The sequence below is a fragment of the Nannobrachium achirus genome (genome assembly GCF_963921795.1).
Source record: "Nannobrachium achirus genome assembly, chromosome: 5".
Taxonomy (NCBI): domain Eukaryota; kingdom Metazoa; phylum Chordata; class Actinopteri; order Myctophiformes; family Myctophidae; genus Nannobrachium; species Nannobrachium achirus.
Genome location: NC_137814.1, coordinates 60,328,921 through 60,355,170, shown reverse-complemented (window position 1 = coordinate 60,355,170; position 26,250 = coordinate 60,328,921). Strand labels below are relative to the sequence as shown.

The window sequence follows — 26,250 nt, the reverse complement described above, 5'->3', positions numbered from 1 at the left end:
GAGAGAGAGAGAGATACTAGACTCTTTGAACAAGTAAGACTTTTCAAATCAGCTTAGTCCATGAGTGAGTCCCAGTGACAGGCTTATAGTGCTGTTTGGCAGTGATTCTGAGGTTTTGGGAGCGATGTCGAGCCCAGTTCTCTTCCTGATATTTTCTGTAAAGCAAATCATAACAAGGATGTTGCCAACGACGCCAGATGTCAACAGTGAGTGCTTTCAAATGCAAACCCAGATAAATGCCCATTGCCAGTCATTACGGTCTACAGTAGAATGAAGCGTGAATGCTGCATGTTTCACAGCTGCTGGTGACAATCTGTGCTGTGACATTGACAAGGACATCACACTGGCCTTTTCCCTCCTTCAACGTAAATGTGACTGGTTGTTATTCTTGTTTTTCTTCTTTTTTTTATCTCCTAGTCCTAGAGAACTGTTCATACTGTCTCCGCGAACCTTTAGCCGGAAAGTTCCGGTTCAACAGAGCAGGTGAAGCTTTAACAAACATTAGTAATATAATGGTTTACAGTGTAAACAACTTTATTGTAACTACAAAATGACGTCACTCACAATCACTGAAAAGCATTACCCAATTAGAGTCCGTAAAGCTGCACGTCGGAAAGTTGGAACTGTCTGTTGTCTTTCCATCACTGAGGTCTGACTGTGAACCTCTGACTGTGTCACATTTAGAGAATTAAAAACACTTTCATGGATCATAAGGATACCCATTTAGAACGGGTACACATTATTGTGTATCATTATTTTATGCTTTAACTATTGCAGATAGCAGATAGCAGATATACAAGCTCACAGCGCAGCACCGAGTGCTGCGCTGCGAGCTTGTATATCTGCTATTTTTGAAAAATCGTGAAAATTAGAATTTTGACCCGATTCTATAAGTGTCTTTTGAATCCTTCTAAGATTTTTTAGAAAAAACTATGTTTCTATGTCAGCAATCTGGCCAGCCATCGTCAAAGGAAAGGTCCTTTTCACTTAAATGGAGCTCAGTTAGCCTGTTCTTGAGAGACTACAGTGGTTCTCAAACCTTATCACGTGAAGGACCCCCAAAATTATATTTATTTGGCCACGGACACCCATCTCAAAATATTCAGTTCCAGCAAAATTTGAGTTACAAAGTACATTCGCTTTGAAAATACATATTTTCACTGGTTAAAGCATTTAATAATTCTAGGCCTAAATGGATTAAAGAACTAAAAAAAACTCATTTACTGCCCCAACCCGAGAATCCAGAGAAAAAGCTGTTGGTCCCGGCCGCCATGCCCTAGAAACCCAAGAATTTAATTTGATTTCACATCGGATTAAACTGTTTTTTTTTTTTTTTTTTTTTTGTGAGCGGACCACGGCGTGCACGCGGATCGTGCACGATCAGTGCACCGTCACGCACGATGGACACGTGCACACCGTTAAAAGGAAATAAAATGGTGTCAGTCAACCCTGAAAGTCGCCATTTTTTAAACAAATTACAGCAAAGTTGCAAAGGTACAATATGATAAAGTCTGTGAAAGATATGTTCCATACAAAGATACAATACAGATGTATAATACAACAAACATATGGCGGTACATGTGTATCGCATTGTAAAACAGTACTGAGGGCCCAGGAATACAATTATTCTGTTCTCTCCCGCAGGCTGTTTTGTTTGTGAATAACTCACGGGTCCATGAGGGCAAAATCACATCAGAATTCACTCAGCCATCCAATAATGTGTTTTACTGTTCTGTCCATGGGCGAGAGAGAGAGAGAGAGAGAGAGAGAGAGACTGAGAGAGAGAGAGAGAGAGAGAGAGAGAGAGAGAGAGAGAGAGAGAGAGAGAGAGAGAGAGAGAGACTGTGTCCTACTGCTGTGCTGTTTCACAATGCAGATCAAAAGATGTTTATATGTTTGAAAACTTGAAATGGGACATTCTGCATAATGAGTGCTTTTACTTTTGGTGCTTTAAAGGAGTAGTTCACCCCCAAAATGACTTTTTCTGTTGATTAGTCACGCCATGGAGACTAGAGTTCAATAATATTTTTAGTTTTTTGTCGCATTCCTAAGACAAAAATGTCATAACAATAAATCTACCCCCATTCGTTCCGGATGGGGACCTGTTTCGAAACGGGTCCCCATCCGGAATCAATGGGGGTAAATTTACTCAAAAAATATTATTGAACTCTACTCTCCATGGCATGAGTAATGAATGTGAACTTTCACTTACAGCAAGTAAAACAAATTAAACAAGTGTGAAGTGAGCTGTGTCTTCATCAAGCTCAATAGGGAACAACGGTAGGCCAGATGTAGGCTGGATGTAGGCCGGATGTAGTCCAGATGTAGGCCAGATGTAGGCCAGATGTAGGCCGGATGTAGTCCAGATGTAGTCCAGATGTAGGCCGGATGTAGGCCAGATGTAGGCCGGATGTAGTCCAGATGTAGTCCAGATGTAGGCCAGATGTAGGCCGGATGTAGTCCAGATGTAGTCCAGATGTAGGCCGGATGTAGGCCAGATGTAGGCCTTGCCTCAGAGCCCAGACAACAAACTTTGAGCGCTTTGTGCCAAGATGTAGGCCACGCTTCAAAGCCAGCTTAGCTCCTTCCAGGAGCACTGCTCATCACAAATGTGAGTCCTTTTCCCACCACTGTTATGTAGTTATTGTTAACTGTAACGGCTGCTTTTCACCACAGCTGTGCAGTGAGCAGGTACAGAGGTGGTGCTGTCTCCAAAAATAACTCCATGCAGGCCTCAGTGTCTGCTCTGTGACATTACCTGACTAGCAGCCTCTCAACACGCACGCGCGCGCGCGCACGCACGCACACACACACAGACACAGTGCTGTCTTCTCTGTGACATCTGCCTAGCAGCACATAATCATGATGAATCACTGCACCGCTCACTCTCTCAAATGCACATGCACACGCTCACGCACGCACGCACGCACAGAGACACAGGAGGACAGGTGTGTCCTCACTTTCTTCCCCCGTAATTTTTCTCTTTCCACTGTCATCCATTGGCTTGTTTTTCTCCCTTTTTCAGGGGAAGTGGGGACTATTTAGCAAATTTGTTGAGTCACTTCCATGGATAAATGTAATCACTTTTGAAGTAAAAAAAAAAAAAAAGAAGAATAATCTAAACTTCTGTCCATCCATTTCATGAGGAGGACAAGTCAAAGTTAGAAGAAAAAAAAGGTTGCATTTTCTTCTACTGATAGAAGAGTTAAGCTGGTTGCACACTGCTGCGTTTTTCGTTGCGAAATGCGTTTTTCAGGGCAAGGAGAGAGAGAGAGATAGAGAGAGCAAGGGACCGAGTGGTGCGCGAAAAGGGCAGCAGTGTGCAAACGTGACTGACATAACGTGAGGTTGATTTTTTTATTTGCGTGCTCCGAAATTCACTCCGATATTCGGCCCGAAAAACGCAGCAGTGTGCAACCACCTTAAGACACTGAAACGCAGGTCAAAGGAATTACAGTACACACCCTAAGAAATCTGAACTCCTATCACTAGACATCATGGGAAACAGATAGGGGTGTAACGATACATTTTAACAGCAATACGATATGCATCACGATACATGGTCGACGATACGATACATGGAACGATATTGATTCATTCATGGTGATACGATATGATTCGATTCAATGGTTTAAAATCGATATATAGTAACTATTTAGCAAAGAAATGCAATCTGTGTAAATCGTGTAAAGAAATCTATTATTAAGGAAGTAAACGCTGTAATTATCTAGCAAATCATGGACATTATATTTCAACACATTATGGACAAACCCACCTTGACATGAACTCAGAGATTACTCACAGTTATCGATAGACCAAGAGTAGCTATATGGAATGGAAAGGTAAATAGACCCCTCTTTTTCATTTCCCCTCTTAAAATAGCTAAATTCAAGGCACAAACACTTAGTTTCCATCCATGCAAAACGATTCGATACAGATTACCGCATTTTAAAACGATACTATACGATAAAAAAGAAAACGGTATGATATTTTGCTTTTGCAAACGATATAGTAGATCATTGCAAATTAAAATCTATTGATTTTTCGATTCAGTCACCATATCGTTACACCCCCGGCAGTGGCGTCAGTTCAGCAAAAGCTAGGGTATGGCAAAGATGGGATTCCTCTTGGAAAATAGGCATTACATTTTGGAAAACACGGCTCTATTGTGAAAATAGCAGATCTACATGCTCACAACGCCTCGCGCTGCGAGGCGTTGTGAGCATGTAGATCGGCTATTTTCACAATGTCTAAAAAAAAGGTGTGGAGAATATAATTATAATACCTTGTTAAAGTGACCATTTTGTTACATTTTGCATTTGTAGTTATTTTACTGTAATTTAACAACATAATAACCTGCACAGATAGACAAAGAGACATTCATGGATTTATATTTAAAAGTAACTCTTATTTTCCCCCCTGGACCCAGGGTATGTCAGCTGCATACCCCTGCCATACCCAATTGACGCCCCTGACCCCCGGATGTCTGACTATCCACAATCCTGCTCATAGACATGAATCCTTATATTTGTTTCATCAAAGACTGAGTGCCTTGGATGTTTTTTCTTTGTAAGTCTGCAGCCCACGTACACCATTAGGGAGTTGAGCAGGCAATGCTTTGAAAAGCCCTTATTGTTCATGCAGTGTTGTTGTTTGTAGGAATACAAACAGAAGCATCCGGGAAGAAGTGGACTGAGGAAGGGGAGAGGCTAATATAAATAAGGAGGAACACAGCTATAGTTGCATGTTGGCACATGTTAAAAGGTAACTGGGCCCTATCTGTTCTTGGCACACTAACAATACTATTATACCTTTAACTTTGTTTAAAGTGTTTAGAGACCGTTGGCTTGGGAGATGAGAGTTAATAAGGAACGTGGAAAGTGTCTGTCTGTCTGTCTCTCTCGTCCGTCCGTCCGTCCGTCCGTCCGTCCGTCCGTCCGTCCGTCCGTCCGTCCGTCCGTCCATTCATCTCCACCACATTACACCTCATCAGGCTCACCATAATTAGACATGCTGCCTAATTAACACCTGGCTTCATTTGCATACCCTTGGCATAACTAAAAACCTGATGCTGCTCTAGCCAGCATCTCTCTCTCTCACTCACACACACACACACACACACACACACACACACACACACACACACACACACACACACACACACACACACACACACACACACACACACACACATAAAACATTGCATTGCACACACTCACACTCTCCACAGTGGTCAATTCAAGACCAACTTAGGCTATGGTAAATTTCAAACTCAAATCTAATCAGCTATTATTTCTTCACCCTTCATAACTCCATCATGATGACATTGAAAACCAGCTGGTTTTGTCAAGTTTTCAAAAGCAAACAATGGTTCTCTAGATGTTTATTTTAACCCTTAATTGGAGTCCATATATACTTTGGTTCCATTTGAAGTGTCTCAGAGTTACAGACTTGTAGGGGTCCATTTAACCACTGGGGGCTAACGTCATTAGTTCAAACAAACAAACAAACAAACAAACAAACAAACAAACAAACAAACAAACAAACAAACAAACAAACAAACAAACAGACATCTATAATCAATTCTTACCTTTACCACTGAGTGCACCCCCAGACGCCTGACAAGAGAGGAGTGACAACAGAACCCCGAACAGCATGTTGTTGGTGCGCAGATCCAGATTAAAATATCCTATTTAGAAAAGAGAGAGAAACTGCACGTAGGCTACCAAGAAACTATGATCTTTATCCTCACATGTCCATATATCCAGCCTACTTTGTTCCAGCCCTTCGGACTTCGGAGAGACAGAGACAGACTGATGTTATAGGAGGGATGAGAGCGAGGATGCTGAGTGAGTTCAGAGCGTATTCCTGCGTGCTGCTGCTGCTGCTGCTGGGTTTAATAGACCCTGGGAGAGGGGACGGGATTGATTCCGTCACACACACTCGCGCGCGCGCGCATGCCACGGGCGGGGAGGGGTAGGGGAGAGAGAGAGAGAGAGAGAGAGAGGGAGAGAGAGAGAGAGAGAGAGAGAGAGAGAGAGAGAGAGAGAGACAGACAGACAGACAGACAGACAGACAGACAGACAGACAGACACTATATGTATCTTGACATCGGACTATACACACACACACCTAACGCCCATGTTTCATTAAATGAAACAAAAATCGAAATCGAAATCGAACAAATTTTGTTCGATATTTTTCGAACTATTATTATTTTTCCCCCGTTTTTACTGCACCTGCAGATGATGCTTTGGCATTAGCCTAAACTGTCTGTCTGTAGTCTACTACACTATCAAATACAATTGCTTATATTAAATGTATTTAAGTATCACAATAAATTATGTTATTAGCCTACATGTAGGCCTATCTAAGTGGAAAGTATACCAACCAGTTCATACATTAATAGGCCTACTTAAAGTAGCAAGAGTAGTTTTACTTAAATAACAGCCCTGAATTTAGCCTATAGCCTACTACTCCGCATAGTTTACGACTAGAAGTGATCTAAAAACGAACAACGTCAGTGCCGTCTCTGAGGGAAGCGGAATGCCTGGTTTCTATTTCCTATTCATTTTGCACATCCTGTGTAGAGCCCGCCTACTGTATCCGGTCATTTCCCCCACACAATTACATAAACAAACACGATCCGCTTCTGTCTCCGCTCTGAACCGGATATGCAAACTCCTGACTGAATTTACTCCAGCCTATTCTCCGCCTCCCAAGGCTGTGTAAAGAATACATTAACAGTGTATTTTATTTAGTTCATTGAAATCTTTGCCAAATTAAACGGTTCAGGAACATTTTGTGATCAAGTAGGTCTACTACATTTTGACCTCTCATTCTTTAATATACTCTTTGAAACCCGCCACTTTATCATAAACTGAAAGTATAGCTACATGTTTACTGTTGAAAACCGTTGTGTCGCCATGGAGTTGTTTCTCAACATAACGATACACAGAGAGGATTATCATCATCATCATCATCATCATCATCATCATCATCAGTGAGTTGATGTTAAGTGAATTGGCAAGAGCTGATATTTAAAGGAGTAGGCCTAGTTCACCCCCAAAATGACTTTTTTTCTATTGATTAGTCACGCCATGGAGAGTAGAGTTCAATAATATTTTTTGATTTTTGTCACATTCCTAAGACAAAAATGTGATAACAATAAATGTACCCTGATTGATTCCGGATGGTGACCCGTTTCGAAACGGGTCACCATCCGGAATCAATGGGGCCTCTCAAACCTGTGAAAAGTGATGAGTCATCACTTTTCACCGTTATTTTGGTCCGTTTTCTAGCCCAAGGAATGTTTTTCATGCAAAACAAATGCTTGCAATGGATTCAGAATCATCAAGAATCCCTAGTTTGACCCCTCACATGCTACTTAAAGCATATTTTTTTGGTGTGTTTCTTTCCTTTATATTGAAGTCGATGGAGTGAATATACAAATGGCCATAACTTTTTTTCGCAGGATTTCCGGCAGAGCAGGCCTCTCATTCTGTGGACCTTGATGACCAAATTAATAGAAAAAACAAAAATTAAAAGTATGTCATGACATCACAGGTAACATCCTATTCTTTGAGCTTTTGGGCCTGTGGCTCCCCGGCTAATAGAACTTTAACACTTCCTATATGTCACAGCTTCTGTTGTAAGAGTCTGAAATCTGTTTTGATTCCACTACGAAATGTAACAATTTATACTTATGATTCAAAGCAAATTCATTTAATGTATATTATATCATTTAATATTTGGTAACTTTAACCATTCCTAGTAGGCTACTTTATAGTGAAAATAGAAGATTTACCAGCTCACAGTGCTCCAAGATGAGACATGGTGGGGGGGGAATGGTTCACAAACAATGTTTCTTCTTCTCTTCCAGGGATCAACATGGAGGCTACACACATTATCACACAGAACAAGACAAAACTTCAAGGTGTTCTAATATCAAACATTCACTTTGCCAGTGAGTGTGTTTTTGAAGAAAAGCTAGTGACGGACCGTGAGTATGCTGACCTGAAAAGCATCTCTCTGCCATCCAAGGCAGCCACTGAAACAACGTGCGGTTCGTTCCTGCGTCTGCTACAAGACACAGAACTAACAGACGTGTTTCCTGGTCTGAAGACAATGCCATGGTACAATCCTCCACCTGCACAGTCATCTGAGGAGGAAGTCAAGACAACTCAACACAACAAGAAGAAGGTGGTGACAGCAGAGAGACAGATCAGAGCACATTTTAAAAAGCTCCACGAGTTCCTGACAGACGAAGAGGAGGCCAGACTGGCAGCTCTGAGGGAGGAAGAGGAGCAGAAGGGGGAGATCGTTCAGATCATCCAGGAGCAGATCTCCTCTCTCTCAGACAGCATCTCTGCTGTAGAGCAAGAGCTGCAGAAACACAGCGTGTCATTTCTCAGCAGTTATAAACACACTCAGACCAGAACCAGAGTCCAGTGTACACTGGCAGATCCACAGCTGGACTCTGGAGCACTGATAGACGTGGCCAAACACCTGGGAAACCTGACCTCCACAGTCTGGGAGAAGATGGAGGAGAAGGTCACCTTCACTCCTGTCATTCTGGACCCAAACACAGCATGCAATTGTCTCTGTCTGTCTGAAGACCTGACCAGTGCGAGATGGACAGAGCAGCTGCAGCAGCAGCTTCCTGACAACCCAGACAGGTTCGGTCGTTCTTCTGCTGTTCTGGGTTCAGAGGGTTTCAGTTCAGGAAAGCACAGCCCGGAAGTGCTGGTTGGAGACCATCCTGGCTGGCTAATAGGTGTGGCTAAAGAATCTGTTGATAGGAAGGGGGAGATACAGGGCATGCCAGAATATGGAATCTGGTGTTTAATGCAGACGGATGGTGTCTATATGAATGCGCGTGGTGAACACCTTCGACCAAAGAGGAATCCTGAGAGGATCAGAGTCCAGCTGGACTGTGACAAGAGGGGAGGTGTCCTTCTACGACCCTGAAGACATGACTCACATCTACACTTACGTAGACGATGAACTGTGCACTGACAAAATCTACCCAATTCTCTCCATCGGAGAGGCTGGTGATGATGAAACCACTGATATCAAAATCTGTCAAGTAGAGACGCGTCTCTCCGGGATGTTATCAAATGGCAACCCCAAAACAACAGAAATGTGTAGTCTGATGTGAAATCAGTCAGTAATATGCATCTTTTCACAGCAGACATGTTGGCAGGTCAACCCAGCTGAAGTTAAAGGAGCACTTCAACCATTTTCAACCCTATCTTCTTGCTGTCGGTCCTCATTCATTATATAATAAAAAGATGACACAGCATCTGTCCATGCTGACTCACAGGGACACACCTGTGCGCGCGCGTGTGTGTGTGTGTGTGTGTGTGTGTGTGTGTGTGTGTGTGTGTGTGTGTGTGTGTGTGTGTGTGTGTGTGTGTGTGTGTATGTACGTGTGTTGCTGTTCAGTGTTCAGACCTGAGTCATAGTTCCCAAATGCAAGCCAGCAGCATTTTTCAGTAAAACTAAAAAAGTAGACTACTTCATTGGTTTTCTATTATTTTTTATAGGCCTATTGAATCCATTTCTGTTGTGGCATAGCCTACAGCATTTATGCCTATAGTCTGCTTTTATTTTATGCTCAACAGCTTTTTGTGTCACATTAAGCATTTAAGCTTGTATTTAGCAGTACAACAGAATCAAGAACATCTGGCATAGTATGTTTTTATTTTGAAGAACAGCTTCTGGTTGTGTCTTGTGTCACATCAATGTGCAGGTGCTCTTCTGTAAGCAGCGCACAGGCTCCCTCTACTGAGTGATGTATGTCACTACATGTCAACGTTTGGAACACATAACATCATGATTTTATTCTCAATTATTCCAAACACAACTTCTCGTTCTTCTTCTAAATCAAAGTAGCCTATAGACACCCTAGAGCAGTGGTTCCTAAACCTTTTAGCCGGTGACCCAAAATAGAGATTAGACTTTTGCCCGGGACCCACCACTGGATACACCACTATGATACCCAAGTACCTGTCAAAATACTTTATAAACGTTAAGGATGTCCATAATTACAACACCAGAGGCAGTGCCACAGATCACGTTCAACCCAGAGTCAACTCAAAGAAAGGGTCGAACTCGTTCTTCTGCTATACCACAAAAATGTGGAATGCCTTACCGAAGGCCATAAAGGAGTGTGGATCACTAGCATCCTTTAAAATTGCCCTGAAAAACCACTTACAGGCAGCAGCCGTTCGCAACTGGTAAAAAACCTAGCCCAACCCTACCCTCCCTGCCCCTTCCTTGTATATACTTGTATACTTGTATATTCCTTGTACACATACTTACTGTCTGTTTAGATTTACTGTATATTCCTTGTATACTTACTGTTTGTTTAGATTTACTGTTTTCTTTTCTTTTTTTCCCCTTTTTTCTTTACATATCTACTGCATAGTACTGTGTTCTATTTGTCTGTCATTCAATGTTATATGAGATACTTAAATGGTTTCCTGTTGAAATAAGCTTAGTCTTTTCATGGATCTCCTTTTAGTAGACCTTGTACCAGTGAACTGTACCGTCATGAATCTGTACATTTTCCTATGCAAACTTCTAATAAAGCCTTCAATCAATCAATCAAACCCAAACTAGTAAAAACAGCAGATCTACAAGCTCACAACCTGTCACTTAAGATCAGCTATTTTCACTGCTTCTTAGACTTATTTTTTTTAAATGTATGGAATTTCTTAGATTTTCATTTTATTTATTAATGAAATTAGGCTACTTAAAAAAATCATTGCATTTTTTTAAATAGGCCTACATGAAAATCCTAGCTTTTTTGGGGAATGTTTTTTTTTTTTAAATGTTTTGAAGTAATAATATTTAAAAACTAAATGTAGGAAACACAAAGATTATTGGACCCATACAAATGTGTCCGCGACCAACAAATGGGTCCCGACCCACTATTTGGGAAACAGTGCCCTAGACGAGTGTCTTCTCTGGTCAAATATTAGTCAAGTTCAAGTTGATCTGTCTTTACTTAAGTTAAAGTTGTACTATGTAACTTTTTTTATAAAACAAATCTTAAAATTCTCCTAACTATTAAATCACAAAAGTTTTAGAAGATCCGCGCCGTGAATTTCAGCCTGTAAAGCCTTCTCTATATGTAAACTGAGATCCTTGCCGTGGACCGGATCTCGCGCCAAAATTGCGTCATCACACTACCGGCCAATCACAGCGAGGGTTATACAACTGCCGGCCAATCACAGCGCATCTTGAAGTGGGGTCGCTATGGCAGCCATATTTGTTGTCGCCCGTTTGTACCATCCCTTCTCTAGGTAATTTCGCCTACCAGGCAGGGTGAAGGAGTCCGTATCTCTGGAATTACTGAACGCACAGGAACAAGGGACCCCTTAAAAGATAGATCTCAGCGAGGTGGAGGCAGACGCGGGGGTCTGAAGGTACGAAAAACGGACGAAAGACGCGGACGCGACCGCGGTTTGCTATAGGGCTAATGACCACTAGTTGGGCAACTTACACAGTATGGCTTTAAAATACTGGGTTTTAAAATGTGTAAATATTCATAAGTCCAATTCTTACAAAGTTTATTTTTAATGTCAATACATTGATGTAGCCTATTAAAGTTTTGTCGTAAAAAAAATCTAATGTGTTTTTATATATAAATAATTGTGAAAATAACCGATCTACAAGCTCACAAACATATCACACTGACACTATGAAGTGGATATTTCATAATCTACCCTTTCCCAGAAATGTAGTGAAGTAAAACATAGGCATACAATAACTACATTGGTGTGACATACGTATCACAGCAAAAACACAAATAACATATTAAAGTACTATTTTGTACTGATTAATGTCATCTCAGCTCAGCACCATGGAGAGCTCCCCCCCCCCCCCCCCCCCCCCTCTCTCTCTCTCTCTCTCTCTCTCTCTCTCTCTCTCTCTCTCGCTCTCTGTGTTTTTGGTAAGATACCGTTTAAATCCACTAGAGGTCAGAGTTGAGCTACCTTTCCAACGTGTGGAACTGTCGAGCGGCGTTCCGTTGGAGGGAGGGAATGTAATCAGTGTGACACACTGTGTGACACTTTACCCAACACACAGACACAGACAGCAGCTTGAAGGTAATGGCATGATATAATACAGTGTTTCTCAATTTCTTTAGATTGCAAGGTCTCACCTTAACTCTGACAGTGTTGGAACCAAATGGACCCTTTGGAACCAAATGGACCCATTGGAACCAAATGGACCCTCACCGGTCCATTTGGTTCCATGTTGTGTACACTGTCAGAGTTACAGACTTGCAGTTGCATGGGTCAATATTTAGTCAAACCTCCCCTAAAGGAACCCACAGAGTCCCTGGAATCCACTCTCAAAGTGGATTCAAAACCACTGCTATAATATAATATGATGATATGATATGATATGATATGATATGATATGATATGATATGATATGATATAAAATGATAGAATAGTGAGATAAATGTTGGAATATATGCATCTCACTGTTTATTAGAATACTGTGTCTATTAGACTGTTCATGATAGATTCATAGTGTTTATCAGTTAGTGTAAAGTAATTAAGTACATTTACTTAAGAAATGCACTCAAGTACAATTTTGAGGTATTTGTGCTTACTTGAGTATACCTTTATTTCTACTCCACTACATCTCAGATATTGTACTTTTTACACCACTACATTTATTTGAAAACTTGAAAATGAGTTACTTTGCAGATAAACCACTTTAGCCCTATGTTATACATGGCTATTTGAAAATAGCAGATCTACAAGCTCACACAGTGTTGCATTGTGAGGTTGTAGATCTGCTATTTTCAAACATTTTTGGAGCCTACTTTTACTTTTGGTACTTTAAGTACATTTTGATGGCAACGCTTTCATACCTTTCATACTCCAGTACATTTTGAATTCCCGACTTTATTACATTGCAGTATTGATACTTTTACTTAAGTAAAAATATGTGAGTACTTTTTTCCACCACTGGTGTTTATGTAGGAATATCTTACAGTTTACTGAGGTGAACATAATTTTCTGTTATGTCAACATGTGCATTATTGTTTAATTTACTGATGTTTAAACACTATTTATTACACTGACATGTTCATCATGAGAGGATAGCTATAATTCTATAACACTGTCAATTATTTAATGACCTTCATGTCAAGGTCCATTTTTTATTGGGCATTGATGATATTTAGCCTCTCAGACCCAAAATGTAGAATATTTTGTTATCGTTGGCTATTATTTTGTCCTTAATTCCATGCTGTATTGATGTTGGCGAGTTAATAGGGAGAGCAGAGAATGAAACCAAACGGACCCGTTTAGCTTTAGGATGGTAATGTGACGTAGTAAGATGTCTGTCTCTTATTGCGACCGTCAGGTCGCAGTTACTATCAAAACCTCCACTGTCAGTCAGTCTGTCCGTCACGTCACACTTTTCCCCTACTCATATCTCCGCCACCGTTGCCCCTATCCATGCCAAACTTTGCACACACACTCCTTGGCTGTCAAACCACAACCTCCACCCTCATTTCTCACATGCCCCTCTTCTTTGCAAAACACATTTTTTGGACACTGCTCCTACACACGCAAGCGGTACACTGTACAGTATGTCATGTCATCAACATGGATCTGTCCCATTTCCAATATTCCCTCCTGATTGGCTACGATTGCCTTCTAAAGTTTGTGTATGCCACCTGATGGTCGCTTATCTCCGGAGTCTTACTGGTAGCTTTAGGGTGGTAGCGTGACGGTGCCAGTAAGATGTCTGTCTCTTCTAGCTCTAGGGTGGTGATGTGACGGACGGTGCCAGCCAGTAAGATGGCGTCGTGTCGGGTCCCGTTGGTGCTGCTGGCCTGCGGTTCCTTCAACCCCATCACCAACCAGCACATGAGACTGTTTGAACTGGCCAGGGATCACATGACCAGCACAGGTGGGCAACCACATGTACAGTAAGTAGGGATGGGACGATAAGCGATATTATCGTTTATCGTGATACAAAACACTCACGATAATCGTGTCATGGAGATTTAATTCCTCGTGATATCATCCTCTGTCATGCACTGGGATCAACCTTTTATTTGCAGAGCTGCATATCGGGTAGGCCTACCCTCTGGAATTGGTAAAAGGTACTTATTATAATATACGTAGGCTACTTGATAATCTTTTTTTCACTCTCTATCAAATGTCTTTGCCAAAAAAATAGCCAATCTACAAGCTCACAACGTGTCGCGACGCGTTGTGAGCTTGTAGATTTGCTATTTTTTGGCAAATGTTCCAACCCAGTATAATGGATTTTAATTATCGCGATAAAATTATTGTAAATCGCGATTTCTTTTGTCACAATAATCGTGATATGAAATGTTCATATCGTCCCATCACTAACAATAAGTAGTGCACCTTATCCCTAAAGTCTTTTTTTACTATTTTAAGAAACCTTTTATTTCAAATAGCTGATCTACAAGCTCACAACGTGTCGATGTAGATCGGCTTTTTGAAGTATAAAAAAAAGTTGTGGTAAAAAAAAAGGCAAAGAAGTTTAGGCATGGACGAAAATATAGCTCTACATGTACAGTATTAGGTTTAAATGTATGACTGCAACTCATATTTGTGTGCTTAACAACTTAATCCCTGTGTATAAGTGATCAGGCGCGGGCACCCCATAAATATTTTTTTAATCCGAGGCACCCCTACATTATAATTATCACTCCCAGCACCTTATAGCATATCGTCGTTGTCGGGTGGAAACCTTCTATGTCCAAAACTGTTGGTTTTGTATTTATCATCTATAAAATGTACTAAACTAGTGAAAACAGCCGATCTACAAGCACACAATGCCTCGCGATGTGAGGCGTTGTGTGCTTGCAGATCGGCTGTTTTCACGAGTTTTGTGCGACGGTCTCGTATGATGAAGCAGGGCTTTGCTTTACCAAAAGATGTACACATTTGAAACTTGGAGATACAAGGTTTCTGCCCGACAGTGACGATATTTGAGCGATTATGTTGGGAGGAAAACGTTGAGATAAAAGCCATTTTGGTAAGAACTGACTGAAAATAACTTTGTACTTCAAGTTTAAAATTATACTAAATATTTTTTCAAGTGTCCAAATAAATTCCAAATATTATCAATTTAACACCGGGCACCCCTGACCTGCCGTCACGGCACCCCAGGGTGCCCCGTCACCCACTTTGAAAACCCCTGGCTTACGGGGCCGGGACTCCATGGGGCCCGGCCGTCAGATCACATGGACCTTTATTTTATTAGGATTTAGACGCACTTTGCGTGCTCTGCCTCTGGGTGGGGCAGGTGGGCCCATTTAAAACATTATCATCCTCAACAGCTGCCAAAACAGCCCATTGGCGCCACTACGCAATCATCAATCACTAGTCAACACAAGCCATGACCCAGGTAGCCTTCAACATTGTTTACGCATGTCACATGGCCTAATCGTGAGCGGAATTGCCTGTGAACCGCAGAGCGGACATTTTCAAAATTGAAACCAATTAAAAACTACTTGAGAAGCACAATGGGACAAGAGAGACGTACAAGACTGGCTATGCTGGAAGGAGGGGGGTTGGGTTGGGTTGGGGGCCCGATCATTGTGGCTTGCCTACCGGCCCAGTTTTGAGTTGTTCCGCCAGTGTAAGCAATCATCCTTTTATCAGTTAGGGTCTGCTCTGTAGAAGAAAAAAAATCTTGTTTTGACCAAAATGGAGCAGCTAGGGCAGAGCGTAACATTTTGGTCCCGTTGTATTTTGGGATTTGTAGTCCTGGCATCATTAACAGTTTTACTGCCAGATTTATTATTTATTTATTGGGGCTGATGCCAGCAAAAAGCAGCTTACCTTTGCGATGTTATAGAAAAATAACTATTGATTATTTCCAAACGATTTTTTTTCATTGGACCGCAGAGAACAGCCAGGAAGTGAATTGGACATCATTGATATTTACGTGTGGTGGAGATTTGAAAGCAGCATTACGGGATATGTTTTTAACTGTACACACCCGCGCAACCCCCCCATTAGCTTACAGTCACCAGACAAGGTAAAAGAACAGCCGTTCGTATTGGCAGCGCGCCGCCATCAGAATTGGGACGAGCGTTAACGTTCGAATCGGTAAAAGAGTTAATGTGTGATGTCATGATCTCCTGATAGGTCAGTACCAGGTGGTGGGCGGGATCGTGTCTCCGGTGAGCGACGGCTACGCCAAGCAGGGCTTGGTATCGGCCAATCACAGAGCCGCCATGGCCAGGCTGGCACTCCAGACCTCTGATTGGATAAAGGTGGACGAATGGGAGAGCCAGCAGCCAGACTGGACGGAGACGGTGCTCACCATGAGGTGAGGACCATTTAACTTGTGCAGATCTAAATAGATCCATGCTAGGGGTTATGCAGGGTCCCCCTCCCCCTTTTCTGAATCTAATTATTTTATTATTCTGTATGCTTATTATAGCTTATTTTGCTTATTGTTTGCTTTATATTCAGGGTTCCCACGGTCATGTAATTCCTGGAAATATTTTTAAATTAGAAAAATATTTTTCCAGTACTGGAAAAGTTTGGGAATTGATCAAGGGACCTGGAAGGTCCTGGAAAAAATAGCTATGCATTGTCTTTGGTTATTGATTTTGTTAATACCTCTGAAATGACAAATTAAACATTGGCCAAATTGTCAAATATTAGAGGCAGAAATTAAAATAGCAGATCTACATGCTCACAACGCCTCACAACTATTTTCACAATAGAACCGTGTTATGCAAAATTCCTCAACTATTAGTGCTCGTCAGGGTGGGGGTGTCCCCAGTTAAAATATGATTATATTGGGGGTCACGGCCTGAAAAGGTTGAGAACCACTGGCATACACTACCTGTCTTTGGGCATTGTGCATAGGAGTAAGCGACCTGTTATTGAGCTGAATTATTGTATTATAGTCCTGGAAATTGGGTTAAATATTCTGGAAAGGTTTTGGAAAGGTTTTGGAAATGAATTGGTAAAAATGTGTGGGAACCATGTATATTACTATAAGTGTGTCTGTTTGTAATGATATCCTGCATGTGTTTTGTCTTCTAAGAAGGTTCAATTCTAGTCTAATTGTTGAAAAACATTAAAACAATTAGTTTTAGGGTTTGTTCTCTCCAGCTCTTTTTGACATTCAGAATATACATTTGCAGGTGGATTTCAAATTGAGGCTCATCTTTTAACTAGGGTAATCATTCTCATCTCATTAATGAATGAATTAATTCATCTCTCTCTCTCTCTCTCTCTCTCTCTCTCTCTCTCTCTCTCTCTCAGGTACCACTATGGTCGTATTCTACAGCATTACAAGCAACAAAGCAACGACTCAACAACCTCCAGTAAGCCCTTTAATCTTATGTGATTAATAAATAAACTGAAGTTAATTGTGTTTAACCACTTAAGACCCATTCACAATTTCCAATTGACCAAAAAATAACAATACGTTTAATTGCCTAAAGTGTTAAAAAATCAGGACACAGATAATGTCTTTTGGTTAGAAATGGCCAAACACACTGCTCAAACACACTACACTGTCACTCAACCATGCCTCAGTATTAGAAATATATTGGATTGTGTGTGTGTGTGTGTGTGTGTGTGTGTGTGTGTGTGCGTGTGCGTGTGCGTGCGTGCGTGCGTGCGTGCGTGTGCGTGTGTGTGTGTGTGTGTGTGTGTGTGTGTGTGTGTGTGCACATCGTAAAGCAAGTGATTGTAAAAATACCTGTGATATGTCTTCTTTTATATTCCAGAACCGATTATATGACAAAGGTCTCAGTCGTTCATAAATAGTTTTGTTCATGAGCTGGTCTAGCCGGCTCCATTCACTGTCATGTATTTCATCGCACTTCCGGTGTGACCCATTTAGGCCTAGAATTATTAAATGCTTTAACTATTGAAAAATGGCAGATATACAAGCTCACAGCGCGGAACCGAGACAAGTTGCAATATTTGAATATATCTTTTTAAAAGCAGGCATTTGTAACTCAAATATTTGCATCTGTGTGGTCCCTGGAACAACATATTTTGGGGGTCCTTGACATGAAAAGGTTTGAGAACAACTGATTTAGAAGAAGGATTTCGAAGACATTCATAGAATCTAGTCAAATATATTAAAAGACGTTTCAAAAATAGCAGATCTACAAGCTTGCGGCACTCGGTGCCGCGCTGTGAGCTTAACACATACGTTGCAATGAAAAAATCTCTTTGAAGGTCCAAGATGCCATGTCTCCATAGACTTCCATGTAATTCACGGATGCACGGATCATGCACGGCCATGACTAGATCATGCACCACGTGTGTGCATGCTGTTCACAGCTTTCAAACAAAAGAAATCCGCTTGGAAATCCGTTCAGGCATTCATGAGATAGCAGCCATTATGTTTTCTTCAAATGTAAACAAACATGGATTCCATGTTTTAAAGATAGGGTTTGGGGCTTAAACATGCAATTTCGTGATCGTGATTACATTTTTGGAGGTCCAAAAAACTTTTTTGAAAAAAACGGCCCAAACTCGGGAAACTCGGGGTTGGCACAGGTATGGTACCTATACAAACTCGGGAAACTCAGGGTTGGCATCAGCAGGGGCGTCAATTGGGTATGGCAGGGGTATGCAGCTGCCATACCCTGGGTCCAGGGGGGGAGAATAAAAGTTATTTTTAAATATAAATCCATGAATGTCTCTTTGTCTATCTGTGCTGGTTATTATGTTGTCAAATTACAGTAAAATAACTACAAATGCAAAATTTAACATTAAAGCTGCAAGCAGCAATGACCGGGCCCTCGCAGCTCTACCCACGTCACAAGGCCAGCAGCCAATCAAAAACCAAACAGGAAGTCAACCATTTCGACTAATTAGTGGCGTTTTGGCGCATTTTTGGCCGTTATCACGGGTCGCACTTTAACGATAGTTTAAAGTTTTTCTCAAAAAAAATTTTTGAGAAAAAAAAAATTTTGAGAAAAAAATTTGAGAAAAAAAAAATTGAGAAAAAAAATTTTTTGAGAAAAAAAAAATTTGAGAAAAAAGATTTTTGAGAAAAAAAAATTTGAGAAAAAAAAACTTTTGAGAAAAAAAAATTTGAGAAAAAAAAAATTTGAGAAAATAAAAAAAATTGAGAAAAACATTTTTGAGAAAAAAAAAATTTGAGAAAAAAAAAATTTTGAGAAAAAAGATTTTTGAGAAAAAAATGTTTTGAGAAAAAAAAAATTTTTGAGAAAAAAATTGAGAAAAAAAAATTTGAGAAAAAAAAAATGTTGAGAAAAAAAATTTGAGAAAAAAAAATTTTGAGAAAAAAAAATTTTGAGAAAAAAAAATTTCAGAAAAAAAAATTTTTTTGAGAAAAAAAAAAATTTGAGAAAAAAAAAATTTTGAGAAAAATTTTTTTTTGAGAAAAAAAAAATTATGACACCAGCCGCAAGTCTGTACGACAAACGGTTCATGAGTTATAGAGGCACTTCCTGTTTGGTGAAGGGCACTTCCTGTTTGGCGAAGGAAGCGTCAATTAAGGTTAAGGACTCTTAATCAAGTCATATGATACCAGCCACAACTCTGTAGGATAAACGGTTGAAGAGTAACAGCCAAAAAAAGGAACAATCAAGTATGGACCAATCAGAAGAGGGGGCACTTCCTGTTTGGTGAAGGAAGTTTGACCCTTCGCCACGGGCACGCCGTTTTACGAAAACTCACGATTTTGATAACTTTTCATTGTTAAGGTGTCTTGAGTATGCCGAGCGAACTTGAAGTTGATCCGATTAACCCCCTAGGAGGAGTTCGTTAAAGTGCGACACGTGAAAACGTCCAAAAATACACCAAAACGCCACTAATTAGTCAAAATGGCTGACTTCCTGTTTGGTTTCGGACGTGGCGCCGAGAGACTTTTTTGTGAGTCCGGACACAATACAGATGTGTACCGATTTTCCTACGTGTAGGTGAAACCGTATGGTGGGGCTTGAGGCACGAAGTTTTGTAGGGGGCGCTATTGAGCCATTAGGCCACGCCCCCTTTTGATTATTTTTAAATACGAAATTTTTCGCCACTTGTGATGTGTGTGCAAAGTTGCGCAACTTTTGGAGTACGTTTTGCGGCTCAAAAACACGATTAATTCGGCGGAAGAATAATAATCTTTGCAAATACAATAGGGTCCTCACACACTGTGTGTGCTCGGGCCCTAAAAATGGTCACTTTAACAAGGTATTATAATTATATTCTCCACACTTTTATTCTCCCCATTTTGACAAATGGTATATTCCCAGGTTCCGCAGGTCAGCTGCACAGGTGCAATGCATTATTGTTAATTGCAGCACGTTTACTAACATACTAAGTTTAGCTGCACTTGAACAGCCGTTCCAGGCTGCCATATCCAGCCCAAGAAACCGTAGAAACGGGGGGAAAAATAGAATGTACTTCTTAAAATAAATGTATCATGCCTGTTGCTAAGGTATGGCAACATGACTGGTGTCTTGCGCGCGTGCAAGACACCAGTCATTTTGCCATACCTTAGCTTTTTCTGAACTGACGCCACTGGGCATCAGATGTGTTAATATTAAAGCATGAAATAATGGTTAAAGTGGTTCGAATCTAAAGTGACACAGATCTGCGTTCAGGCCTTAAATGGGCTAAAATAACCTCCTTGTGTCCCGTGTCCCCTCGGCAGGCCCGGCCCCTCAGCTGAAGCTGCTGTGTGGAGCAGACTTCCTGGACACCTTCAGCGTCCCCGGCCTGTGGTTGGAGGAGCACGTGGAGGAGCTGGCCGGGCGCTTCGGCCTGGTGTGTGTGAGCCGTGGAGAGCTGCAGCCTGAGACCGCCGTGCACCAGTCTGACGTCCTGTCCCGCCACCACAAGGTAAACTCTCAGCCTCAGGGTTTCTCAGAGTGGGCGCCGCGGCACCCTAGGGTGCTGTGACGCCAGTCCAGGGGTGCCACTGAACCATTTGATAATATTTGGAATTCATCAATATCACTACAATACAACACTACAATTGTTGGCCTATTTCTACCATATAGAGCGAGGTTTCGTTCTGATCAGCTGACTGCAAAGCACCTTGTTTTGGGGAAATATGTTGCAGCGGTGTAGTGATACTGGACACAAAAAGTGTACCATGTGACAGAGGGGTCAAAGTTGAACGAAAGTTGGTCTATTTGGTAGAAATAGATCAACAATACAAATAACGCTAGTTTTGTGGATTCATCTATTTTTAATGATGGGCCTGCCAAATCACCGGAACTACTTTATATTCATCTAAAACTGACCAGAACTCTGACCACAGGACTCTGGTAATGAATTAATACATTTGTAACCACTATTTTAATGGCAAGTATTTCACACAGCTTTATGTCAAAAATAGCTGAACTAACACTTTAACCACTTAGACCCGCTATGCTTTGTTAAGATCTACACTTCCCCTCAGAATATGGATGCTGTGGAAGTGGAAGTGGTTAAATGTCAAGTATAAAGTTATTTTCAGTAATTTCTGATGGGAACGGATCCTCCGTGACATGCATCTTAGGGAGAAAGATTTGCAAATGCAGGCTCTTTTTGAGGTGAATTCTGTTGCGAATCACAGAAACTAATTCTAATAAAAAAAAATAAAATAAAAAAAAATAAGTGGTCTCGCTTCACTTACAAACGCACAAGCATGCTGTTCACTGTTGGTGGAATTGTGGGTTGAAATCTGGTACTTATAACAGTCCCCTCACACCTACCTATTATTATTTTTTTTTCAGTCAACTAATAATGTTGTTTTTTCACTTCTAGTTATTTCATCAGCTATGAATAGGAATTGCTTTTCCTATGCAAACTGTTAATAGAGGGTATGCACATGCATAAAGTGAGTGGCAGATCGTGTGGCAAAGTGAGTTTAACATCATTCAATGTCGTTTAATTGCGACCGTAGGTCGCACTTACTACAGAAAGCTCCACCAGGTGTCCGTGCGTCCGTCAGTCAGTCCGTCACACGTCACACGTCACACGTCACACTTTTGCCCTGCTCATATCTCCGCAACCGTTGCCCCGATCCATGCCAGATTTTGCACACACACTCCTTGCCTGCCAAACTACAACCTCCAAGGACCCCCGGAGCTCCAGGGACCCCCAGGTCCCTGGGGGACCCCCAGATGTAAAAAATGACCAAATGTGCAAAAATGACCAAATGACCACCCCAACGGGGCTGCTCACGGGGAATTCCCGGGGACCACCGACTCCTTGTGCTCCAGAACGGATGCAAAAGTGGTGGCGCCCCCAGTGGAGGACCCCCTGCCACTGCAGCGCACATAAAATGCCCTAACTTGGCCTAGGAGCCACCGGGAGAGCCGGGGCCGGTACCTATTCGTCCGCCTCGGCGGCGCGGAGACCCCACCCCTCATTTCTCACATGGCCCTCTTCTAGCGCCACCATGAGGCCGATTCTTGCAAAACACATTTTTGGACACTGCTCCTCCAATTTTTGCCCTAAAATCACTCAACTCGGTACACAGTATGTCTACACTCATGTCATCAACATGGATCCGTCCACATTTTTTGGGGACACTGCTCCCTACTCTTTGTGTATACATGTGACCTACGGTCGCTTATCTCCCGATTAGGGAGTCTTACTGGTACAATCAGATAGGACTTCTGTTTGGATGTATGGGCTGTCAAGGCCAGAAAGCAGTTTCTTGCCACTCAGTAGGCATTCACACGTAACTTCTGGGTGTGATGATGTTGCGTGCATACCCTCTATAAAGTATTCAATCAGCTGTATTTAACTGTAACGCCTTTGTGTCGCCGGGCAGAACATCTTCCTGCTGAGGGAGTGGGTGAGGAACGAGACCAGCGCCACGGAGGTGCGGCGGGCGCTGAGGCGAGGCCGCAGCGTCAAGTACCTGATCCCTGACGCCGTGATAGAATACATCCAGCAGCACCGCCTCTACACCATGGACAGCGAGAGGAGGAACCAGGGGGCCCTGCTCAGGCCTCTGACCAAGCAGAGTAGCCCCGTCAAGAGTCTAGATGACTGACTGGCTGACTTCACCAAGCAGAGTAGCCCCGTCAAGAGTCTAGATGACTGACTGACTGACTTTACCAAGCAGAGTAGCCCCGCCAAGAGCCTAGATGACTGACTGAACCAAGCAGAGTAGCCCCGTCAAGAGCCTAGATGACTGACTGACTGACTGAACCAAGCAGAGTAGCTTAGATCACGTTTCCCAAACAGTGGGTCAGGACCCATTTGTGGGTCGCAGACACATTCTTATGGGTCCCTTTATTTTCGCTTTCCTACATTTTGTTTTTTAATTATTGTTTCAACACATTTTTTTTAATCCCCAAAAAGCTAAAGTTTTCATGAATTAAAAACTACTTTTTAGTCATTTCATTAATAAATCAAAGAAATTCCATATATTAAAACACAAATCTTGTGAAGTTGTGAAAACAGCAGATCTGCGAGAGCTTTTAGATCTGCCGTTTGAGAGGTTTGGGAACCACTGACTCCCGAGTCCTGACTAACTCATGACTGACAGCTGCTGAAGTGGACAGTATTTGAGACGTGTACTCAGTCCTTTCATCAGAACTTTGACATGATCTTACATGAGTCACACTACAGTACAATGAACATTTAACTCTGGGAGTGTGATGCATGAATATTGTGACATAGCATCTGTTCGACGGTCCATTCTTTCCACACGGGTGAATGCTAACCTGCAAACGCGGGTCTCCCCTTAACTCTGGCAGTGTACAAATGGAACCAAATGAACCCGTCAGGGTTCATTTGGTTCCATTTGTACCCTGCCAGAGTTACAGACTTGTATGGATCCATTTAGACCCCCCTAAAGGAACCCCCAGTGTCCCTGGAATCCACTTTGAGAACCATGGGAGTAGCTAACCTGCCGACGTGGGGGAACGTTAACCTCTATGCCTAAACCTAACCCAAACCCTGAACCTAACCTCAGTAACCGTGACGCAGGGTTGAGTTAGGGTGAGTTAGCTAACCTGCCGACGCTCATAGTCGAAAGAAAGACTTGTCGAAAGAGCGATATTTCCACCGGACCCGTAAGGGTGTTGCTGTGTTCATTCATAACTACACTGCTGAAGGCCTTTGCCAACATTTAAGAATGTAAAGATTGTATGAAAATGGGGAAAGCTAAACATACAGTATTGAAAACATTTGGTTATAGGTCTATAAAACAACCAAGTGAAATGTAAAAATGTGGCTTTTAACAAGCACAAATACACAAACTCTACATGCGTGTTCTTCTGCAGTATTTTCTTTAAACATTGATTGTGATGTCATGGGGTATTTAATACAGAGCTTCGTAATTATGTGCAATAGAGCAGTGTTTCCCAACCCAACCTTTTGTGATCTCAGCATCACGTAGGCCAGGGGTGGGCAACTTTGATGATGGCGAGGGCCACTATATTTCCACCTTCACTCCAGAGGGCCACATTGCATATTGCTATGTCCTACTTTGTCATTCTATTATCTTATACAAAAGAAGCAAAAATAGGTTATTTTGTTGTTATTTTTTAATTGGAATCCTGAAATCTAACATTTTGATTTAATTTCAAACGCATTTAGTTATATACTCATGTTGACTTTATGAACCCAAATACAAATACATTGGACATAAAATACTTACCTACTGTATTTACTAAAATACATACTACTAGTCATTAAGCTACTAATATAGATGACGGAATTAAAGCAGGTCATGTTTGGAATTGTAACAGCTGAAATCAATACTATATCAGTATTCCGTTATTAACCCGTGGGCCACATTAAGTGAAGGTGGGGGGCGCATGTGGCCCCCGGGCCGCCAGTTGCCCATGTATGACGTAGGCCTATCAGTGAAAATGAGAGTCCTCCTGACCTCAATATCTCTGAGAAAATAATTGGTTTGAATGAATGAATGAATGAATGCCTAAGGATTTGAATGATTGCGACCGTAGGTCGCATTTACTATCAAACCCTGCACAAAGTGTCAGTCCGTCAGTCAGTCTGTCTGTCACACCTCACACGTCACACTCTTGCCCTGCTCATATCTCCGCAACCGTTGCCCCGATCTGCCAAACTACAACCTCCAAGGACCCCCGGAGCTCCAGGGACCCCCAGGTCCCTGGGGGACCCCCAGATGTAAAAAATGACCAAATGTGCTAAACTGACCAAATGACCACCCCAACGGGGCTGCTCACGGGGAATTCCCGGGGACCACCGACTCCTGGTGCTCCAGAACGGATGCAAAAGTGGTGGCGCCCCCAGTGGAGGACCCCCTACACTGCAGCTCACATAAAATGCCGTAACTCCGGCTAGGAGCGACCGGGACAGCCGGGGCCGGTACCTATTCGTCCGCCTTGCCGGCGCGGAGACCCCACCCCTCATTTCTCACATGGCCCTCTTCTAGCGCCACCATGAGGCCGATTCTTGCAAAACACATTTTTGGACACTGCTCCTACAATTTTTGCCCTAAAATCACGCAAATCGGTACACAGTATGTCTACACTCATCCCATCAACATGAATCTCTCCCATATAGCGCCACCTCCAGGCCGATTTTTAAAAACACATTTTTGGACACTGCTCCTACAATTTTTGCCCTAAAATCACGAAAATCACTACACAGTATGTCTACACTCATGTCATCAACATGGATCAGGAAGATTTTGGCAAAACACATTTTTGCCCTATTTGTGGAGATAAGTGACCTACGGTCACTTATCTCCCGATTAGGGAGTCTTACTGGTAATACATTAATATAAATGTAAAACCTTGTGGAACACAATTGATGGATTGATCATTAAAATAAACGTGCTATGAAAATGCAGGTACCCACGGTGTCTTGCCCAGAGGTTTTCAAAGTGGGTGACGGGGCACCCTGGGGTGCCATGATGGCAGTCCATGGGGACTACATGTTTCCATTCCGACATGTCTCCTTTCCGACATTTCTCCATTCCGACACTAACCCTTAAACCCTATCTCTAACCCTAACCCTAAACTTGACCTCTATGGAAGTGTCGCCACTCCGACAATAAGAAGTCACTGTCGGAGTGGCGACATGTCGGAATGGAGAGCGCCCCCCGTCCAGGTGTGCCGCGAGATAATTTGATAATATTTGGTATTTATTTGGACACTTAAAACAACATTTAGTATCATTTTAAACTTGAAAAACAAAGTTATTTTCAGTCAGTTCTAACCAAAATGGCTATTATCTCAACGTTTTCCCCGTAACATAATCGCTAAAATATGGCATAAATTTAAGGTGTTGG

At 42.0% G+C, this 26,250-nt stretch overlaps 1 protein-coding gene and 1 pseudogene across 3 annotated transcripts; both read left to right on the top strand.

Moving 5' to 3' along the window:
- The first annotated feature begins 7,890 nt into the window (after nucleotides 1-7,890).
- On the top strand, nucleotides 7,891-9,793 carry LOC308285234 (E3 ubiquitin-protein ligase TRIM35-like; annotated as a pseudogene). The gene is made up of 2 exons: nucleotides 7,891-9,088; nucleotides 9,755-9,793. The product of its transcript is annotated as an E3 ubiquitin-protein ligase TRIM35-like (transcript).
- A 2,289-nt stretch (nucleotides 9,794-12,082) lies between these two features.
- On the top strand, nucleotides 12,083-25,211 carry nmnat3 (nicotinamide nucleotide adenylyltransferase 3). Of its 2 annotated transcripts, XM_080726308.1 has the most exons (7): nucleotides 12,083-12,119; nucleotides 13,796-13,947; nucleotides 16,170-16,353; nucleotides 17,304-17,365; nucleotides 20,674-20,861; nucleotides 22,789-23,747; nucleotides 23,786-25,211. In XM_080726308.1, the coding sequence occupies exons 2-6, from the start codon at nucleotides 13,836-13,838 to the stop codon at nucleotides 23,011-23,013; spliced, it is 771 nt and encodes a 256-aa protein (XP_080582434.1). In that variant the 5' UTR covers nucleotides 12,083-12,119; nucleotides 13,796-13,835; the 3' UTR covers nucleotides 23,014-23,747; nucleotides 23,786-25,211. The 2 variants fall into 2 exon arrangements, with proteins under 2 accessions (XP_080582434.1, XP_080582435.1); XM_080726309.1 differs by lacking the exon at nucleotides 12,083-12,119 and having other exon boundaries at nucleotides 13,907-13,966.
- Nucleotides 25,212-26,250: the final 1,039 nt, after the last annotated feature.